The 21,487-nt window shown below is 43.8% G+C and overlaps 3 protein-coding genes across 3 annotated transcripts; 1 reads left to right on the forward strand and 2 right to left on the reverse strand.

Moving 5' to 3' along the window:
* Positions 1-836: 836 nt before the first annotated feature.
* Positions 837-1,520, reverse strand: LOC308160541 (UBX domain-containing protein 10-like; the record flags this gene model as incomplete). Its single annotated transcript, XM_080534482.1, has 1 exon — positions 837-1,520. The coding sequence occupies one exon, from the start codon at positions 1,518-1,520 to the stop codon at positions 837-839; it is 684 nt and encodes a 227-aa protein (XP_080390608.1).
* Positions 1,521-13,639: 12,119 nt separating this feature from the next.
* LOC308160542 (ATP-dependent RNA helicase DDX19A-like) lies at positions 13,640-16,489 on the forward strand (the record flags this gene model as incomplete). Its single annotated transcript, XM_080534483.1, has 9 exons — positions 13,640-13,770; positions 13,896-13,988; positions 14,333-14,435; positions 14,666-14,780; positions 15,029-15,206; positions 15,447-15,684; positions 15,825-15,987; positions 16,132-16,323; positions 16,428-16,489. The coding sequence occupies exons 2-9, from the start codon at positions 13,927-13,929 to the stop codon at positions 16,487-16,489; spliced, it is 1,113 nt and encodes a 370-aa protein (XP_080390609.1). The 5' UTR covers positions 13,640-13,770; positions 13,896-13,926.
* A 676-nt stretch (positions 16,490-17,165) lies between these two features.
* LOC308160543 (UBX domain-containing protein 10-like) lies at positions 17,166-17,849 on the reverse strand (the record flags this gene model as incomplete). Its single annotated transcript, XM_080534484.1, has 1 exon — positions 17,166-17,849. One exon carries the CDS (start codon positions 17,847-17,849, stop codon positions 17,166-17,168), a length of 684 nt encoding a protein of 227 aa, XP_080390610.1.
* Between the last annotated feature and the right edge of the window lie 3,638 nt (positions 17,850-21,487).

Consider the following 21,487-nt stretch of genomic DNA (forward strand, 5'->3'; position numbering starts at 1 on the left):
ACAGTGAAAGTATGTTCAGTCACATTCAATAAGCTTGACACTGACAAGAAGGTTTGAGTCAAAATAGGAAAATCTTTCCAATCAACCATCTTATTCTGTTAACTGACAGAAGACAATTTTACCAAGTAAAAATAAGATTGTAAGAAATGTACCTAAATTGTTAGGAATAAGATATATTTGAGAAAAGCTTTATTGACCAAAATACTATATTGTTTTGTTGTACCACAGTGAATATGCAATATTTTGGACCGTGCTTGAACTAAACTAGTCGAAGGGAGTTATTGGCTATGAAACAAATAAATAGTAGCTCCTGAAACTATTCACTTACATTCTGCACTTTTTTGTTTTATAGTTCTTTGCTAATGGTACTTGTTATAATAAAGATTGACTACTATCTCTGCCTCTTGTATAGTTTTCTTTACCCTTTGTTGGTTTCAATAAAAAGAAATAACAGAGACAACAGGTTTAGTTATTATTTACCACAAAAAAAGCGAAAACAGAATGTAGACTTATTTGATACCAACCTATAGTACAGTACAGTACGGTATGTGGGAAATGCTTACAGAACAGTAATATTCAAGTAAAAAGCTTACAGTGATATTGGTGATCAAATGTCAACTAAACCCTGAGATACTGTGGTAGTACAGTTAAAAGGATTAATTAGGCAAAACACACATTTCCACTGTTGATTGAGTCAGATTTGTCTTGAACAATGAAAACATTGTTATTTTCTAGATTGCAAAAAAGAATAAATGTTTAATATACATATTTTTTCAGCAAAATAGAATTTAGAATAAAATGTTTAATGTCAGACTGATTATGTCATCCATCTGAGTTTAAGTAGAATCCATTGAGCTGTCCTCTTGAGAGACGCACAGTAATGACCTGTTCAAGATATCACATTGGGCCAAAGTCAGGTTCAGGTCTTTGAAGGTCCTGCGGGGGACATCCATAGTTTCAATGATACCATGCTCATACAGTGTCCCAAATCTGGCCTCTGCAGTGGCTCTCACCGTCAGTAAGGTGTCTGTAGGTAGGACGTCTTGCTGAAACCTCCTCCCACATGGGACTCGGATGGCAAGAAGCAAACCTGGCTGACCGCCAGGGGGGAACACAGAAGGGTTCTCTGTCTCTCTGATCGTCACACCTGGGTCTAGAGGTTTGGGGCAGACCGTGCAGTGGACCTCAGACACATTATCCATCTCAGGATTGCTACGGGACGCTGGCTGGAGACTCACGGAGGAGAGACAGTGTTCACGCCGAGCCTGAACAATGAGGTTGTCAGACAGACTGAGCTTGGAAGTCTTCTCCTCCATGCCTCTCGAGGAGTCATCCTTTGATGGCTTCTTCTCAATGGAGGGGAGGGGCTTGTACTTATTCAATGACAGTGAAGGTACTGCAGGAACAGTCTGCAGGAGATCTGTGACTTGGTCTGCACTCAGCTGGCTGTTCTGTCTGAGGAGAGTGTGGGAGCGGAGACAGCGGTCTGACCTGTCATAACCCATCATCCTGGGAGGCATAGGGGTCACCGGTCTATTTTGGGAGGCATCCATATGCAGGTCGGGGGTGGGTTTACTACGGTTACGCCGTTTAGAGGATTGGCCTGGTCAAATGCATGCTTCTCCACTGAACTCTAATCTCGTAGGTCTTTAGCCATTGTCAAGGCAGAGTCCAGATTATTCCTCTCAATCTAAAGATGGGGTATAAACATTCAGACCTGGTCAGTGAGTCACACTTACTTCTTTAAATCAAATCAAACCTTATAATTCATCAAAAAGACCCAACTGTTTAGAAATTATTCTGGAATTCTGGATTCTGGATTCAGAAAAGCAGAAAAGCAAAATTCAGAAAAGCAAAAAGCATCTAATATAGTCAAGTTGCCACTAATGGCCAGCAATGATGCCCAAGATGTCATGCTGACGTTACTTTACAGCTGTTGACAGAGTTGTTGGCTAAAGCCAAGGAATGTAATACGATGACATTATTATGAGTATCTTATTACATCCTTGGCTAGTCTAGAGCCATGCTAGCTAGTACAGTAGTTACCCCTCCGATCCTCACTTGTTGTTGATTCGTGGTTAAAACAGCCAGCTAAACTGAACATTTTTGCCAATAAAAATACCAATCTTGCAAGATAAGAACTCTAACAAACTGAAACATCCCGCATACCTTGCTTGCATTTAGAGGAAAAACAGCTAATTATCAATTTTCCATTTCAGTTTCAATATTCAAGCAGAATGTATCTCAGCGTCTGTTTGATTGATTGATTGATTGATTGAAAACTTTATTAGAATGTTTGCAGAGGTAGGTACATGAAAGTACATATTACATACAAGGTCAAACTAAGAGGATAAAAACCCAAGAAAGCCACTGGCTTATTTCAATTGGGGTCCTTGATTTTCAATTCATCGTTACATGTAAGACAGACATAAGAAAAGAACTAGTACTATCTACATGATAATACAGACAAATAACTATTACTATCTACAAGATAAACGTACATCCATCATGGGAAGAACAATACAACAAAACATAAGGTATGTACAGCGGGTAGGACAGGTGGGGGCATACACCACAGGTGGGGGCGGGGGACAAAACACAAAGTATGTACAGTGGGTAGTTCAGGTCTTTTAATCTGATTTTTGTTTTAGAGGGTCCAGTTACGGATTGCAGCCTCCTGTAAATGTTTTTTGAGAGTGGTTTTGAAGGTGGGCAGTGTTTTGCACTCCTTTAAGATTATAGGAAGGGCGTTCCACATCTTTACTGCATAGTTTGCAAACGAGTTTAAACCCTTGTTTGTGGTGCAACGCGGTTGAACGTGGTTCGTGGAGCTTCCTCTGGTGTTGTAAGTGTGGACGTTGTTCACTTTTTGGAAGTATGTTGACAGGTACTTGGGTGTCTTTGTGGTGTAGCGTATCTTGAAGACTAGGCCCAGTGCAAGCTGCTGCACTCTGTCAACTACTCGTAGCCAATCAAGGCTCAAAAAATGTGCAGCGGTTAGATGTGTCCTAGGGTTGAGGCCTAGCAGAAGCCTAATCAGTTTATTTTGGGCTGTCTGGAGTCTTGTTTTATGGGCCTTTGTGGTTCTATAGTACCATGATGTTACGGCATAGTCGAAGTGACATTGAATGAGAGCTCCTGATAGGGTCCTCAGTGTGTTTTTACTGACAAGTGAGGATATCCTGTACAAAAATCTAGTTTTATGGTTCACTTTTTTGATTACTTTTGCTGCCATTTTATCTCCGGAAAGATTTGCCTCTAAGATGGAGCCCAGGTATGTAATATCCTCTTTTCTTGTGATATTAATGTTACCCACTTTTATTTTAAAATTTACAGCCTTTCTGAGTTTAGATGGGGATCCGTATAGGATGGTTTCAGTTTTACCTAGGTGTATTGATAGTTTATTGTCAGCTAGCCAGATGCAGATTCTACTCAGTTCAGTGCTTAGCGCTTTTTCCACCTGCAATATGTCCCTGTCAGAGACCAGCAGAGCCGAGTCATCCGCGAACAGGAACAAATTGCAATTACATGCTGATGACATGTCATTCACATATATTAGGAACAGTAAAGGTCCCAATATGCTTCCTTGTGGAACGCCGCAGGTCACTGGGAGGGGGGGGGACAGTGTTCCGTTCACACTAACCACCTGTTCCCTCCCCTCTAAGTAGGATTGCATCCAGCTCACCGATGTTCTATCGAACCCAATTGCTTTCAGTTTATCTAACAATATGTGGTGATCTACTGTGTCGAAGGCCTTCTGGAGGTCCAGCATGACCATGCCGCAGTACTTGCCCGAGTCCACCTCATGGTTGATGTGGTCGTTCAAATAGAGAAGGCATGTGTCCGTGGAATGGGATGTTCTGAATCCTGATTGAAATTCATACATCAGATTTTTTTCGGTAAGGTACCTATCGACCTGTTCATAAACTATTTTTTCCATAAGTTTCGAGATGGAATTAAGAATAGAAACAGGTCGGTAGTTGCCTGGGTCTAATTTGCTTCCTTTTTTATACAGTGGGGTTACCCTTGCTATTTTAAAGTCAAGGGGGACGTGTCCCTGTTTGATGGAGAGGTTTATTATGTGGGTGATGATTGGGGTAATGGAGGCAGCTGAGTCTTTTAGAAATCTGGCTGGAATATTGTCATGGCCCGTGGCCTTTTCTGAGTGTAGAGCGCCTAGCTTTTTAAACACCTCATCGTTTGACACCATGGAGAGTTTAAAATCATCATTGCGTACACCCAGTTTATTGTAGAACGCACGGATGTGCTCTACACCATAACGCCCTGAGTGGGGTGGTAGATTGTTAACTAATTTAGTGGCTATGGTTGTAAAGAAAGTGTTTAAGCACTTAGCCACATCCAGCTTGTCTGTAAGGAGAGAATCACCAGATTTTATGCTGATGTTTGTAGACCTGGTTTTGAGTTTTTGACTGCAACCTAGTTGGCTATTAAGTAGCTTCCAAAGGTCACGTGGTTTGTTTAAGTTTTCTTCGATTTTGTTATCGAGGTATTCTTTCTTAGCAGATTTGGTCATGGTAATTACCTGATTGCATAGTTTGTTGCATTGTTTTTTAATTTTCTCAAAGTGGGTTTTGTGATCTTCGTTTAAGTGTTTCACTAATTTTGATTTGCATTTTTGGACTTCAGAGCATTTTAGGTCTCTGACTTTCATAGCATTTAGAATGTCCGAATTCATCCATGGTTCCGATCGGGTTTTAACCCTGGTGGTTCTCATGGGGGCTATACTGTCAATAATATTTAGGAATTTGGTTTTGAAACCTAGCCATGCCTCTTCAACCTGTGTGCATTTTAGTTCATCTAACCAGTCTTGATTCTCCAGTTTGTGGTTTAAGGCCTCACTAGAATAGGATTTAAGGGATCTAGTGGTTACAGTTTTATGACCGCCAGCCTTGGGTTTATGTTTTTTACGAGTGCAAAAGATCATGTAATGATCACTTAGCCCACATACAATAACCCCACTCTTGGAGATTTTGGACTCATCCGATGTTAGAATGAGATCTATGGTGGTTTGAGTAGAAATACACACCCTAGTGGGTTTGGTAATTTGTTGACGGAGACCGTGTAATTCAGAAAACCTAGTGAAGGATTTGAAAACGGATGCTTCATTTCTGAGCATGTCCGTGTTCAAATCTCCAATAAGAATCTTTTCCACACAGTCAACGTCATCCAAGCACCCCTCAAGAATATCATAGAAATCATTCTGATCGGGAGGTCTGTAGATAGTACCAACCAGCACCGGTTTTGCTTTGTTAAAGATAATTTCAACCCAAACAGATTCTAATTTGTCACGATTCAGGTCATCACGGGTGTTAAAGATAATATCGTTGTGAATGTACATGCAGACACCACCCCCATACCTGTTTCTGTCGTTTCTGATGACTGTGTAGTTAACTATTTCAATCTCTGGGTCTTTGATGGATTCATCAAACTTGGTCTCAGAGAAGCTCAATATGTGAACCTTGCTGTCATGGAACATTTCTCTGATTTGGTCCAGTTTAGGCACAAGACTGTTCACATTAAGGTGAACAATATGCAGGCTTACTGCTGTGTCCAAATAGAGAGTTTATGTCCTTGACTTGGAAATAGTCACCACCATTCAGGTCATCGTCACGTTGAGGATTTGGGGATGGGGGGGGGCGCCCATTGTTCAACGGTTTCGTTGGAGAGTCTCCTGGTGGAGAAGGGGGGGGTCGTCGTCGGGTGGGGGAGGGAGGGGGGAGGGGGGGGTTCGTCACCGGGTGGGGGAGGCCTCTGTGTTCACTGGATAGCTGTTGGAAGTTAGGTGGGGGGATAATGTTATTAGCATAGCTACCCATTGTTTTGCTAGCCACGTCTGAATCCTGGAAGTCTGCTGCTGCCGGCAAATTAACCGGTTTGTCGACAATGGCGTCAATGTCTATGCTAGTAATATTTGCCTGGGAAAGGTCTAGTTGTTCTCTGGCTAAACGTGAAGCTTGCCTGGTTGAGACTGGTCCGGGATTCAGCTGAATGTCTCCCGAGAGCAGTAGATAGAGCCATATCACGGTCCTTCGGTCCATTCTACCTGCCGGGGGTTTGTTCCTTCTCGTCCGGTCCGCAGTCAGCGTCGTGTGGATGGTTGTTGCTCCGAAGCCCAAACATTTCTTTGCGGCGTGGAGATAAAAATCGCTATGGGTCTCACCTTTTCCAACAAAGTTTGACTCCTTCTCCATAAGATGCAAGTTCTGTGGTGATTTGATGTACAAATCCGTAATCCATAGAAGGAACAGAAGAAAATGTGGTATAATCCTCGCCGTTGCGCCCGAGCGCTGATAGATGCGACTACTCATGATGACTGCTGCTGCTGCTTAGTCCTCTCGTCCCCTAGTCCTCTCGTCCTCTAGTCCCCTACCCCCCTAGAAACTCAATGTCATTTCCCGCTACATTGTACAACGAGATCAAACACAGAAACGATGGATTTACTTACTGTGAGATATGCGAAGTGACGTAACCAACGCAGCTGCGTTCCCTTGACAACCCGGCTCGCGCGCCAAAAGGTGGAGACAGAGCATATCCCTTTCGACGGCCTAATTAAAACTTCTGAAACATTAGTCCCGTTAGACAAGAGTAACATACACTCCCAACAATACATTATGGCTACTTACCCTTGGGCGTTGGCAGCTGATGAGCAGGAGGCTACGACTGAATCTGTAAGTTTAATTTAGTGTTTTTGTAACTTTTAGCTTGCCTTGTTCCTCTCTGGTCGATTGACATGCATGGTGGCGAATACCATCACACTTCATCTGCTAGCTTGCTAGTTAGCTAGCCACCTTGCTAAGCTACTGTTGCTGCACTCAAACCTTTCCCATCATGGGCTGATGATCATGTGACTGATCCGATGTCCAACAACAGGTCTTTGCTGTTATACATGTCTACTGTTGGCTATTAGCTGTATTGACGCATGTCATGCCAAAACTGCATTAGCATTTTAGATACTGTTCCATTAGTAGATGTGGCACCTCAGTAACTCGTGTATGGAGCTATTTTAGTGCCATCAGAAATTGAATTGTATTTGACAGATTGAATTGAATATGAGCACAAATTGAATTGTATTTCACAGATCTGAATTGTATTTGACAGATTGAATTGAATCTGAGCACAAACTGAATTGTATTCGACAGATTGAATTGTATTCAATTCAGTTTTCATTATTTTCATTCAGTTTTCAAATTCAGTTTCTCTAAATACAATTCAGTTCTCTAAATACAATTCAGTTTTACTCAAAATACAATTCAGTTTTTCTTTAAATACAATTCAGTTTTACTCAAAATACAATTCAGTTTTTCTCAAAATACGAGTTCAGTTTTAGAGGCACTCATCCGGGGACTCTGGGCTAGGTAGAATAATAGAGCACCGATTCTAATCCCTCCCATCCGAATTCATAAGAGCAACGCATCCGGGTACTTTGCTCTCCCGTCATGTCCACGCCCCTTTTTGGGTGATAGAAGTGTAGAAGTTTGACTGGCGGTCAATGGAAATGTCTGGTCTTTGCTACTTTAATCCGATAAAATAAGAAAACCGTAGTGCTTTTTAGATATTAGGAGCCCAAATCCGATGGCCAGTTAGGCAAACTATTATATAGTGTCGTTGCCGATCAATGATCGACGTCGTTATATAGAGAAAATTAATGAAATAGGGGTTGATTCATCAGAGCAGTCATACGTCATCTCCCTGTCATCAGGGATGTGTAGTTTTTCATTTGATTTGCCGTGTAAATCCCCAGATGAGAGTGTTACATTCGTTTTCTTAAGATAGGATAATGAATAAATCTGTTCAATGGGCATTTGCCAAAGTAGGGTTAGGGTGATTACTGTTAATCAGTATTTAGCCTGTATGGTGTATATGAAGATGTTATAGCTAGCTAGCTACGATTTATCATGAAAATAATGAACAGCAAGCTAGATCCAAAACTAGGGCCGGTGGAGGAGGGCAATGTTATGTTCAATAATGGAGACTGAACTCAGAGCTTCAAGTTGGAACGTGTACTCCATTTAATCAAACACGAGTGTCACACACAACGTAATACGGCACATGTCGTAAAGCCCAAACTGTCGTAAACACAGACGTAACATTTCCCCCCCCCTCACACAACCTAGGTGTGATACTCAGTCATGTAATCACGCAAGTGCTCGGGCCTGTTGCGTGCTCGAACCAGACGTGGCTCTGGTGCAGCCACAGCCACTGGTGGCGGCTCCACGCCTTGGGGCTGAGCCTGGTAGGCCGGGGTTGCTGCTTCATCCAACCGTGCGGCTGGCAAGACTGTGGAAGAGGCCACACTCAGCGCTGGGCCAGGGGGAGGCTGCACCTTACGCAGGCGGGTAGCATGCCAGCGAGTGCCGTCGGCGAGCCTAAACGAGGCCGGGCCAAGCTGTTTGCTGACCTGGACAGGGTCAGACCAAAACGACTGGAGTTTGTTGTCCCGATGAGGTCGTCGGATCCTGACCCAGTCAGACACAGCGATGACAGGTGGCCTAGCACGTCTGACCCTGTCGAAACGATCCTTCATCAAGCGCTGGTGTTTGGTGACTGTGGCTTGAACTGGATGGACCGGGGGCTGAGCTAGTATAGGGCGGAGCCTATCGAGAGGCAGCTGGAGCTCCCGCCCCAGCATGAGGGAGGCTGGGGAGACTCCTGTAGTGGCGTGTCGCGTGGCCCGATAATGCAACAGCGTCTGGAGGAGGCTGGTGGTGAGCGTGCACCCTTGTGCCAGGTGGGCCCTGATGCCATTCTTCAGTGTTTGGTTCAGCCGTTCCACCCCCCCGTTCGCAGCAGGGTGGTAGAACGCTGTGCGGATGTGGTGGATCCCTTTACCCACTAGATAGGAGGACAGTTCATGGGAAACCATTTGAGGACCGTTGTCAGTAGTGATCCTCTTGGGCAGGCCCCAACGCGCAAACAGAGCGTCGAGAATGTCGATCAGCACCTTTGCTGTGACCGAGCCCACAGGTGTCACCTCTGGCCACTTAGAGTGGAGGTCGTAGGTCACAACGAGAAAACGCTGGTGATGTGGTACCCCATGCAGCTCGCCGCAGATATCCAGTTGCAGGTGCTCCCAGGGTTGAGATGGCCAGTCCAACGGCTGCATGGGCGGGGGTGGAGCTGGAGCCCTGGTCTTACCACTAAGGAGACAGGCAGTGCAATCCTTGACCAGGGTTTCGAGTTCCCTGTCGATGCCTGGCCACCACACAACCTCACGACAGCGCTGTTTGAGCCTGACTATGCCCAGGTGACCCTCGTGCGCCATAGCAAGGATACGCGCCCGAAGGACACCTGGGACCACAGTGCAGAACCCGCGAGCGACACAGGTGTCATTCCAAACCGACAACTCCTCCCTGATCCTGGAGTAAGTGAGTAGCTCGTCAGGTACTCTTACCGGCCACCCCTGCGTGATGTAGGTTGAGAGTGTAGAGAGGGTGGGGTCATCGGCTGAGGCATCCCGGAGCTCCTTCAGCGACACCGTCTCCTGAAGGGGTGTGTGGAGGAGCTGGACGAGGTCATGCTCAGCCTGGTCCAGTCCGGGGGTCAAGGTTGGGGCTGTGGGTGGGCTGGGGATTGCGCGTGATAGCAAGTCGGCTACCACGTTGTCTCGTCCTGGCGTGAACTGTAGCCGATAGTTGTACTGTTGCAGGCGGTCGGCCCAGCGGTGGAGGCGGAGTGGCTTGTGACCGGTGCCAGACGTGGCCAGGAGGGTGATGAGGGCCTGGTGGTCTGTCCTCAGTGTGAATAGCCGTCCATAGAGGTACATGTGCCAGCGCTCACATGCCCAGAGGCATGCTAGGGCCTCCCGCTCCCCCACCGAGTACTTCTGTTCCGTGGGGCTGAGAGCACGGGAGGCGAAGGCGATCGGTCTCTCCACCCCCCCTTGCAGCTGGGACATCACCGCACCAATGGCTGTGGCAGAGGCGTCGCACGTGACAAGAGTGGGGCTGGCCAGGTCGAAATGCGCCAGGATCGGTGGCGAGGTGAGTTGGGCCTTCAGGAGGCGTACGGCGTCTGAGCAGGCAGACGTCCAGAGCCAGGGCTCGTCATGCTTCAACAGCTTCCGCAGCGGTGTGGTTGTGGCCGAGTACTGTGGCAGGAAACGGAGGTAGTATGCCGTCATGCCTAGAAAGGAGGCCACCTGAGCGGCTGTGGTGGGCTCCGGGACATGATGGATGGCCTCGGTGTTCGAGTGCAGCGGGTACGTGCCATCAGCTGAGAGGCGGAACCCCACAAAGTCAATGGCTGGGGCGGCGAATACACACTTCTCACCATTGAGTGTGAGGTGATGCTTGGCCAATGCACTGAACACACTGTGGAGACGCTCGTCGTGGCTCTCGACGGTGGCCCCGTGAACCACTATGTCATCAAGATAGATGGCCACACCTGGGATCCCAGCGAAGATGGAGGCCATGATCTTTTGGAAGCAGCTGGGGGCGGAGCTTAAACCGAAAGCCATGCGTTTGTAGCGGAAAACCCCTCTGTGAGTGATGAACGCTGTGAGGTTGCGGCTCTCGGGGTGTAGTGGCACTTGGAGGTAACCCTGACGGAGGTCCAGTTTAGAGAACACGCTGGACCCGTAGAACTGGGCGGTGAGCTCCTCTATCGTTGGCAAGGGGTATTTGTCAGGGATGATGGCCTTGTTTACCGCTCTCAGATCCACGCAGATGCGCAGCCCCCCAGACTTCTTCTTCGCCACCACCAGGTTGGAGATCCAAGGCGATGCATTCACCTGCTCAATGATGTCGCTATCGAGCATGCTCTGTAGTTGAGAGGAGATGTCATCGCGGAGAGCCAGGGGGGAGCGGCGGAGGGGCTGTATAACAGGCATCACTGTAGGATCTAACAGAGGCTGGTGGGCAAAAGTGTCGAGGCAGCCTACACCGCTGAACAGCGCAGGCCACTGTTGCTGCCAGGGGATGGAAACGGTGTGAATCTCTGAGCCAGCTGTGTCTAGCAGGGTGAAACCGAGGGCGTTGAACAGGTCGAGGCCTAACAAGTTGGTCCCGTGGCGTGCAACGTTGAACCTGAAAGCCGTCAGTGTCCTCTCCCCGTACTTCACAGGCAGCTGAAAAGAGCCCACAATGTCAATCTTAGAGTTGGCATAGCCACGCAGGGTGGTGGAGGGCAACCCCAGGGGCACATGGGAGAAGAACTGTGTATAGGTCGTCAAGTTCACAAGGGACACTGTGGCTCCAGTGTCTAGGAGGAGCGGCAGAGTGACATCACCAACCATCAACGAGCATGTTTTGAATGGCGCTCGTCCTGAGCTGACATTATGGATGACTGTGGTAGGTGACTGGGAAGCTCTAGCTGGGGCAGACCTGCAGACCTTGTGAAAGTGGTTTAGTCTCCCGCAGTTGGAGCAGGTTTTACCACGGGCTGGGCATGTCTGAGCTCTTGAATTGTGTGCAGAAGAGCCGCAATTCCCACACGGCTGGTGTGGCTGGTCGCGTGACCGAGAGGCCAGTAAAATGCTCTCCCCGCCGCTGGTTGCACTCACGTGGAGGAGGGGCACCTGTAGGCTGTGCGCGCCCTCTGCCGGTGAGCTGGGAGAGGCTGAAAAACTAACTGCACATTCTAAAGCTGTTTCAACCTGGACCGCCATGTTCAGAGCTGCTGATAATGTAAGTTCATCATTTTCCAGTAACAGTTTTTCCCTAATCTTGTCACAGTTCGTGTGTAAGATGAGTTGGTCTCTTATCATCTCGTTCTGCAATGCCCCGAACTTGCATAAGCTCGCCAAGCCCCGCAGATCAGCCACATACTGTGTCACTGTCTCACCTGTTCGTTGGTGTCTTCGTCCGAATATGACGCGGCGGAGAAGAGCGCTTTGTGGAGGGGCAAAGTGTTGCTTCAATAGTTCCACAGCGTCTGTGTATCTCGCCGCAGGGCCAAGAGTTTCAAACACGCGCTGACCCTCCGTTCCCAGGCAATGCCGCAACAGCGCATATTTCCTCTTGTCTGATACATCCTCCAAGCCGGCAGCCAGGATGTATGTTTCGAAAGAGGAAATCCAGCGGCCCCACGGAATCGGTGGTTCTGCCGGGACTGCTAGGAAAGGAGGGGGTGTTGGTAGAGAACAATCAGCCATCGCTCGTCGCCAATGTTATGTTCAATAATGGAGACTGAACTCAGAGCTTCAAGTTGGAACGTGTACTCCATTTAATCAAACACGAGTGTCACACACAACGTAATACGGCACATGTCGTAAAGCCCAAACTGTCGTAAACACAGACGTAACAGGCAAGTGTCACATTGGACAGACTACCAAACAGAAAAATAAAGTATCTTAACTCAGGGCTCTCAAGTCGTTCACACGCTCACACGCCGCGTGTGTCTTACGCCCAATGCGTGAGACTTGAGATCCCTGATCTTAACGACAGCAAAAGTGATGGATGTCAGAAATACATTACCTGGAGATTCAATAAGGTACTTTTATATGACAGGATATGGGTTAGGGTTATATGACACCTGTAGCGAGATCATTTATTGAATAGAACAATCAAACTTGGCGACGTACAAAAATAATCCATAACCAGAAAAATAACAAACAATGCGTAGCCTATAGAATATGCGTATAATGCGGTCAACAAAAATACATCGCTCCCCTCTCTCTCCACTACCGCCATGCAAGATGCGCAGGTGCTTAAATTACCTTGCAATATCACCCCCCATAACCATATGACTTCTCAATACGGTGATCAAGGCAATAAACAAACAATCAAAGTAAACTCACAATAAACCCATTAGCCTGTTATACTAAATACCCCCCTACAACACCTCAGGCAGACTGAAAGGACACACATTGCCTATTTCATTACTTTTCTCCATATAACGACGTCGGATGGGAGGGATGGGAGTTAGAATCGGTGCTCTATTATTCTACCTAGCCCAGAGTCCCCGGATGAGTGCCTCTAAAACTGAACTCGTATTTTGAGAAAAACTGAATTGTATTTTGAGAACTGAATTGTATTTTGAGTAAAACTGATATGTATTTAGAGAACTGAATTGTATTTTGAGAAAAAACGAATTGTATTTAGAGAAACTGAATTTGAAAACTGAATGAAAATAATGAAAACTGAATTGAATACAATTCAATCTGTTGAATACAATTCAGTTTGTGCTCAGATTCAATTCAATCTGTCAAATACAATTCAATTTCTGATGGCACTAAAATAGCTCCATACACGTGGTTGCAAAAGATTGATCAGTGAATAAGAACTGCCCACTCTCTGGGAACGATTACATATCTGTCAATACTTCTAATTCAAACAAAACGTGTTTATTTCTTTGTTCAGTTTGGCTCCTTGGGGATAAGAGATAGAGGTGATGCTGCATCAAGGAAGGAAACAAATGGTAAAACCAGGGATTTTGTTATGAAGAACTAATAACAGTTAACATGGGTTTAAAAACTACTCCACTGCATTAATATGCCACTGTCATTGATGTGTTAGGTGACAGTTTTGTTGTTTTAGTTCCTCCAGGCACTGCAAAAGTAGGACAAGTGGAAAATGGTAACAAGGCAGACGACAAAGATAAAGGTGTGAATTCTCTGGGTTTATACAGTATCTAGTATCTAGCAGGTTTGTCACGGTTTTCATCTTGTCTTACAGAGGATCGATCAGCCCAGTCGTTGTTGAACAAACTGATACGCAGCAATCTGGTGAACACCACCAACCAAGTAGAGGTTCTTCAGAGAGATCCTAACTCCCCTCTTTACTCGGTCAAGACATTTGAAGAGTTGAGACTGTAAGTCCTCCCATGGTATCAATTCAATTTAGACTTGTATGTTTGTTGTTGTTGTTGTTGTTGTTGTTGTTAATATTGTTGTTGTCGTTGTTGTTGTTGTTGTTGGTGGTGTGTGTGTGAGATAGGAAACCTCAGCTGCTTCAGGGAGTGTATGCCATGGGCTTCAACAGACCCTCTAAAATCCAGGAGAATGCCTTGCCCATGATGCTGGCAGAGCCGTGAGTACCTCATTTATTTATAAATTTTTATTGAGCTAAATGTTAGTGTTTAGCCTCAATGTGATATTGATCAACAAAGTAATTCATCCGTACAAATGTCTCTTTGGGGACAATAAAGGTATTGATTTATTTATTGATACTGTTTATAAGCCCTAGAGCAATAGATGAATAATCAAACCTTTGTTTAGCCTAATATTAATCTCAAATTAGTTCTACTCACGTATACCATCACTGGCTTGTTTGCTTTCACACTAAATTCAGTAAAATGATCTACTTTTGTCACATGCCAACCCGATAGTCCCCAATTATTCTCTCTTCAGCGTGTATGTTCCCTTTGGTTCCAGACCTCAGAACCTGATTGCGCAATCACAGTCCGGCACAGGTAAAACCGCTGCCTTCGTGCTGGCCATGCTCAGCCATGTTGACCCAGCTAAGAAATGGACTCAGGTAAGTGAACATCTCCACTCATATGGGGCTTAGCTTTAGCCGTTAGACCTCTGCATAGGTCACCCACAGGTCCAGACTTTGTTATACAGAGGATTTATGATGGGGGATGTTGTTGTTGTTGTTGTTGTTGTTGATTAGCTGCAGAGTATACGGTAAAGAGAAACATTAGGTACAGTAGCTTCTGGTTAAGTGAGCCAAACTGAAATACATCTTTTTTTGCCCCCCCTTAGTGTCTTTGCATTTCCCCAACATACGAGCTAGCTTTGCAGACTGGTAAAGTCATTGAACAGATGGGGAAATTCTATCCTGAGGTCAAATTAGCATACGCCATTCGCGGCCATAAATGTAAGTGTCAAAGAGTTTTATTCCTTCACATTAAATGTTGATTTATAATTTTTCTGGCATATGCTTTCCAATGTTGCTGTAAGAAACTGCTTCAAAATCTGGGTAATGATTGTAATTAGTGCAGGTGTTCTCTAACCCAGAAAACATGAGAATGACACAAATATTACATTTTTCACAACATGCTGTATTGTAGAATTTAAATGCTTGAAAGCTGCCTGTTATGTGGCTCCGTGTCCTACTCTACGCAGTGGAGCGGGGGACCAAGATTCAGGAGCAGATCATCATCGGAACACCTGGCACAGTCCTGGACTGGTGCCTCAAGCTGAAGTTCATTGACCCCAAGAAGATCAAAATCTTTGTCTTGGATGAGGCAGATGTCATGATCGCCACACAGGGCCATCAGGACCAAAGCATTCGGATCCAAAGGTGAGCTCCCCTTGAAATAAACATAATAAAAACTAAACTTTGTCATTACTCTTACCCAACTAGTAGGTTACATGAATCACATTCACTCTGATGACAGACACCTGCAGTTGGATTGTTCTTTTTACACTATAGGAGGGTGTTTACAGCTTTCTCTGTTGCTACCCAAACCCAGACAGTTAGCTATCTCTAGCTTTGTTTGTCCTCCTGTGTCCAAGTATGTCTATTACTCCATCCATGCAGAATGTTGCCAAAAGAATGTCAGATGCTGCTGTTCTCGGCCACATTCGAGGACTCAGTTTGGAAGTTTGCTGAGAGGGTTGTGCCAAACCCCAACACCATCAAGCTGAAGCGTGAGGAGGAGACTCTGGACACCATCAAGCAGTACTACATGCTATGCAACAATGAGGAGGAGAAGTTCTCAGCACTCTGTAATATATACGGAGTCATCACTATTGCACAGGCTATGATCTTCTGCCGTGTGAGTCCTCATCCTATCCTAAGTTACATGTATCTCTTGAAATTATTATGTTTATTTGATAGGTATAATGCACAATTAGGTTGAGTCTCATCTGTGTGGACTTTTTGATTGACTGTCAAAGACTTTTGCCTCCTCTTCAGACTCGAAAGACTGCAGGTTGGCTGTCAGCAGCACTGTCCAAAGAGGGCCACCAGGTGGCACTCCTGAGTGGGGAGATGACAGTGGAGCAGAGAGCTGCTGTCATCGAACGCTTCAGGGAGGGCAAGGAGAAAGTTCTGGTGACTACTAATGTATGCGCCAGAGGTAATTACAAAATGCTAACATTTGAAAGTCATATTAATGTAACCATTTCAGTTAGGAAGATTATTGTTTTGTGTTCACTTACTTAAACTTTGAAGAGTTTTCATGTTTTGTTTTATTTTTGCATTTATTTTATTTATAATGCAGGCATTGATGTGGAACAAGTGTCCATGGTGATCAACTTTGACCTTCCTGTGGACAAAGACGGGAACCCTGACAATGAGACATACCTTCACCGGATTGGTCGCACGGGACGTTTTGGCAAGAGGGGGCTTGCAGTCAATATGGTTGACAGCAAACACAGCATGAAGATTCTCAACAGAATCGAAAAACATTTCAGTATGTTTGTTTCTTTGTCTAGATTGAGCACTCGAGATTTGACATATTGATGCATCCAAAAGACAGGGTTCACACTAACTGTTTACACTTTTCCCCCTCCATAGACAAGAAAATAGAGAAGCTTGACGCTGAGGATCTTGAGCAATTCGAGAAAAATCACAACTGAAGTGGCTCCAAACATGAAACACTCATCATTTCATTATTTATGAGGATTATATGCTTTATTGACCAAAATACTATATTGTTTTGTTGTACCACAGTGAATATGCAATATTTTGGACCGTGCTTGAACTAAACTAGTCGAAGGGAGTTATTGGCTATGAAACAAATAAATAGTAGCTCCTGAAACTATTCACTTACATTCTGCACTTTTTTGTTTGCTAATGGTACTTACTACTACTATCTCTGCCTCTTGTATAGTTTTCTTTACCCTTTGTTGGTTTCAATAAAAAGAAATAACAGAGACAACAGATTTAGTTATTATTTACCACAAAAAAGCGAAAAGAGAATGTAGACCTATTTGATACCAACCGATAGTACAGTACAGTATGGTATGTGGGAAATGCTTACAGAACAGTAATATTCAAGTAAAAAGCTTACAGTGATATTGGTGATCAAATGTCAACTAAACCCTGAGATACTGTGGTAGTACAGTTAAAAGGATTAATTAGGCAAAACACACATTCCCACTGTTGATTGAGTCAGATTTATCTTGAACAATGAAAACATTGTTATTTTCTAGATTGCAAAAAAGAATACATGTTTAATATACATATTTTTCAGCAAAATAGAATTTAGAATAAAATGTTTAATGTCAGACTGATTATGTCATCCATCCGAGTTTAAGTAGAATCCATTGAGCTGTCCTCTTGAGAGACGCACAGTAATGACCTGTTCAAGATATCACATTGGGCCAAAGTCAGGTTCAGGTCTTTGAAGGTCCTGCGGGGGACATCCATAGTTTCAATGATACCATGCTCATACAGTGTCCCAAATCTGGCCTCTGCAGTGGCTCTCACCGTCAGTAAGGTGTCTGTAGGTAGGAAGTCTTGCTGAAACCTCCTCCCACATGGGACTCGGATGGCAAGAAGCAAACCTGGCTGACCGCCAGGGCGGAACACAGAAGGGTTCTCTGTCTCTCTGATCGCCACACCTGGGTCTAGAGGTTTGGGGCAGACCGTGCAGTGGACCTCAGACACATTATCCATCTCAGGATTGCTACGGAACGCTGGCTGGAGACTCACGGAGGAGAGACAGTGTTCATGCCGAGCCTGAACAATGAGGTTGTCAGACAGACTGAGCTTGGAAGTCTTCTCCTCCATGCCTCTCGAGGAGTCATCCTTTGATGGCTTCTTCTCAATGGAGGGGAGGGGCTTGTACTTATTCAATGACAGTGAAGGTACTGCAGGAACAGACTGCAGGAGATCTGTGACTTGGTCTGCACTCAGCTGGCTGTTCTGTCTGAGGAGAGTGTGGGAGTGGAGACAGCGGTCTGACCTGTCATAACCCATCATCCTGGGAGGCATAGGGGTCACCGGTCTATTTTGGGAGGCATCCATATGCAGGTTGTGGGTGGGTTTACTACGATTACGCCGTTTAGAGGATTTTGGCCTGGTCAAATGCATGCTTCTCCACTGAACTCTAATCTCGTAGGTCTTTAGCCGTTGTCAAGGCAGAGTCCAGATTATTCCTCTCAATCTAAAGATGGGGTATAAACATTTAGAGAAATAGAAATGGGTTTACCTGTGACATTATTTCAGACCTGGTCAGTGAGTCACACTTACTTCTTTAAATCAAATCAAACCTTATAATTCATCAAAAAGACCCAACTGTTTAGAAATTATTCTGGAATTCTGGATTCTGGATTCAGAAAAGCAGAAAAGCAAAATTCAGAAAAGCAAAAAGCATCTAATATAGTCAAGTTGCCACTATTGGCCAGCAATGATGCCCAAGATGTCCATGCTGACGTTACATCCCGCATACCTTGCTTGCATTTAGAGGAAAAACAGCAAATTATCAATTTTCCATTTCAGTTTCAATATTCAAGCGGAATGTATCTCAGCGTCTGTGAAGTGACGTAACCAACGCAGCTGCGTTCCCTTGACAACCAGGCTCGCGCGCCAAAAGGTGGAGACAGGGAGAGCGCGCCGCCTGCTGCAAGGTGCACGGAGGAGCCTGCAGCATCCATTACATTTCGAGCTGTTTATTTATTTATTTTATGTGTAGAGGGACAATGCATATTAATGAACATTACAAATGACATAATCAGTCTGACATTAAACATTTTATTCTAAATTCTATTTTGCTGAAAAAATATGTATATTAAACATTTATTCTTTTTTGCAATCTAGAATAGAAAATAACAATGTTTTCATTGTTCAAGACAAATCTGACTCAATCAACAGTGGGAATGTGTGTTTTGCCTAATTAATCCTTTAACTGTACTACAGGGTTTAGTTGACATTTGATCACCAATATCACTGTAAGCTTTTTACTTGAATATTACTGTTCTGTAAGCATTTCCCACATACCGTACTGTACTGTACTATAGGTTGGTATCAAATAGGTCTACATTCTCTTTTCGCTTTTTTTGTGGTAAATAATAACTAAACCTGTTGTCTCTGTTATTTCTTTTTATTGAAACCAACAAAGGGTAAAGAAAACTATACAAAAGGCAGAGATAGTAGTCAATCTTTATTATAACAAGTACCATTAGCAAAGAACTATAAAACAAAAAAGTACAGAATGTAAGTGAATAGTTTCAGGAGCTACTATTTATTTGTTTCATAGCCAATAACTCCCTTCGACTAGTTTAGTTCAAGCACGGTCCAAAATATTGCATATTCACTGTGGTACAACAAAACAATATAGTATTTTGGTCAATAAAGCTTTTCTCAAATATATCTTATTCCTAACAATTTAGGTACATTTCTTACAATCTTATTTTTACTTGGTAAAAGTGTCTTCTGTCAGTTAACAGAATAAGATGGTTGATTGGAAAGATTTTCCTATTTTGACTCAAACCTTCTTGTCAGTGTCAAGCTTATTGAATGTGACTGAACATACTTTCACTGTGAGTGAGAAACAACCTCTCATCAAATATGATATTAGCAAAGCACTAGCAGCGAAAACAAAAACAAAATTATAGAGCAACAGCTCTATCTTCACAGTATTCACACAATACAATTGGATTATCATTAAACATATCCAACTATCAAGAATGTATTTAGTGTTTTGTGATCCTGAAATTCTTTGGTTAATCACTTGAGGATTGTTAGTCTAGCGACTAGATAATGGTCAATTGCCTTATTGTTACTTAACATAAGACAATTCTCCAGTGTGGTTGACCATTTAAGTTACCCAATGTCGTCTTACATATCTTTCCATTCTTATCATTCTATATGATAAAGGGTTTTAAATCAACACAGCAAACATATAATCCTCATAAATAATGAAATGATGAGTGTTTAATGTTTGGAGCCACTTCAGTTGTGATTTTTCTCGAATTGCTCAAGATCCTCAGCGTCAAGCTTCTCTATTTTCTTGTCTATGGAGGGGGAAAAGTGTAAACAGTTAGTGTGAACCCTCTCTTTTGGATGCATCAATATGTCAAATCTTGAGTGCTCAATCTAGACAAAGAAACAAACATACTGAAATGTTTTTCGATTCTGTTGAGAATGTTCATGCTGTGTTTGCTGAAATGTAGGAGAATTTCCTATTCGGTGTCAATGAATCACTCTGGTAATGTGGATGATTAAATCCAACTGTGGAATGACAAAAGACAAGGAATACAATAGGTTGAATGCAAGAAACACATTTAGTTAATTAGATAGATGCAGAGATAGATTCAGGTGTGGTCTTTCTTGAGGCCTTCTTGAAGGGCTTACACAGGCCCTTGCAGACGGCCGCTAGAGACAAGAGAGAGAGAGAGATAATGTGAGAGAGAGAGAGAGAGAGAGAAAACGTGAGAGAGAGAGAGAAAACGTGAGAGAGAGAGAGAGAAAGAGATAACGTGAGAGCAAAAGACAGAGAGAGAGAGAGAGAGAGAGAGAGAGAGACAGAGAGAGACAGAGAGAGACAAAGAGACAGACAGAGAGAGAGACAGAGAGACACAGAGAGAGAGACATTAACTTGTCACAGAATTCTTGGTTTTTCAAGGATTACATTTAGTCTCCTATAGTCCAGTCAATCTAACTTAAAAAAAGGCCCAACCCAGGAGAAATTGCAATAGTAATGTTTCATAGTTTTTATTGTTCCTAATATCCTCCTGCATCATATACTAAAAGTCTTAATTAATTAATTTATTGGATCATACTTTTTTCAAGGTCAAAAGAGGTTAAACAGTGTTTTTGAGTGACGCCATCTGGGTAAAATGGTGTTAATATCGGAGGGCCTATGTATACCTATCCAACATATTTGGTGTCTTTTCCTATGTTTTGGGGGTCAATCTTTCCAATAAAACACTTTTTCAGAGGATATTCTTAAGTCTTATACCTGTATTAGGGGTACAACTACCCCAACACCCACTTATTTGCCAAATGTGACGCCAGACAATGTTTTCATCAATCAGTTGCCAACATACACTTTCAGTTTTTTACATATTCTGAAAATACAGATTGTAAGCTTTCAAATGATGTGTCACACATTGAAATCGGACAGAAATTGAAGACGACACGAGTATTTGAATGTTGGTGCACCTCAAACACAGAATGGGAGAAAAGTCACTGATGAAACCACAACAAACGCTGCTAGCTAGGCCTACACCGTTTTTGTTGTAACGCGTCCACACAATCACAGTTATAAAAAAACACCATCCACACAAAAACGCGTGTAAGTGTGTAGTGTAACCATGTAACCAATGTTGTATGTAGGCCTACACCTTTAAGTTTTTTTTTTTTTACTGAAAAGGCAGCTCAATTAATATTACCTTGTAAATAACAAGAGACTTTATTTTACATTTTTACATTTTTATTGTACAGTTTGTTTATGTTACTTTAAAAGAAGACAGCTGGTTCTAGCAGCATTCTCCGTTGCATATTCCGGTGCCTCTGTTGCTCCAGTAACTCGGCGATTAACTGGATTTTATTCTGCATACAAGAAACTACTCCTGTTAGCATGTTTAAAATCAGCAGGATCTTCCTTACGTCCATCTTAGCACATGTAG

The sequence above is a fragment of the Nansenia antarctica genome (genome assembly GCF_963989245.1).
Source record: "Nansenia antarctica genome assembly, chromosome: 6".
Lineage (NCBI taxonomy): Eukaryota > Metazoa > Chordata > Actinopteri > Argentiniformes > Microstomatidae > Nansenia > Nansenia antarctica.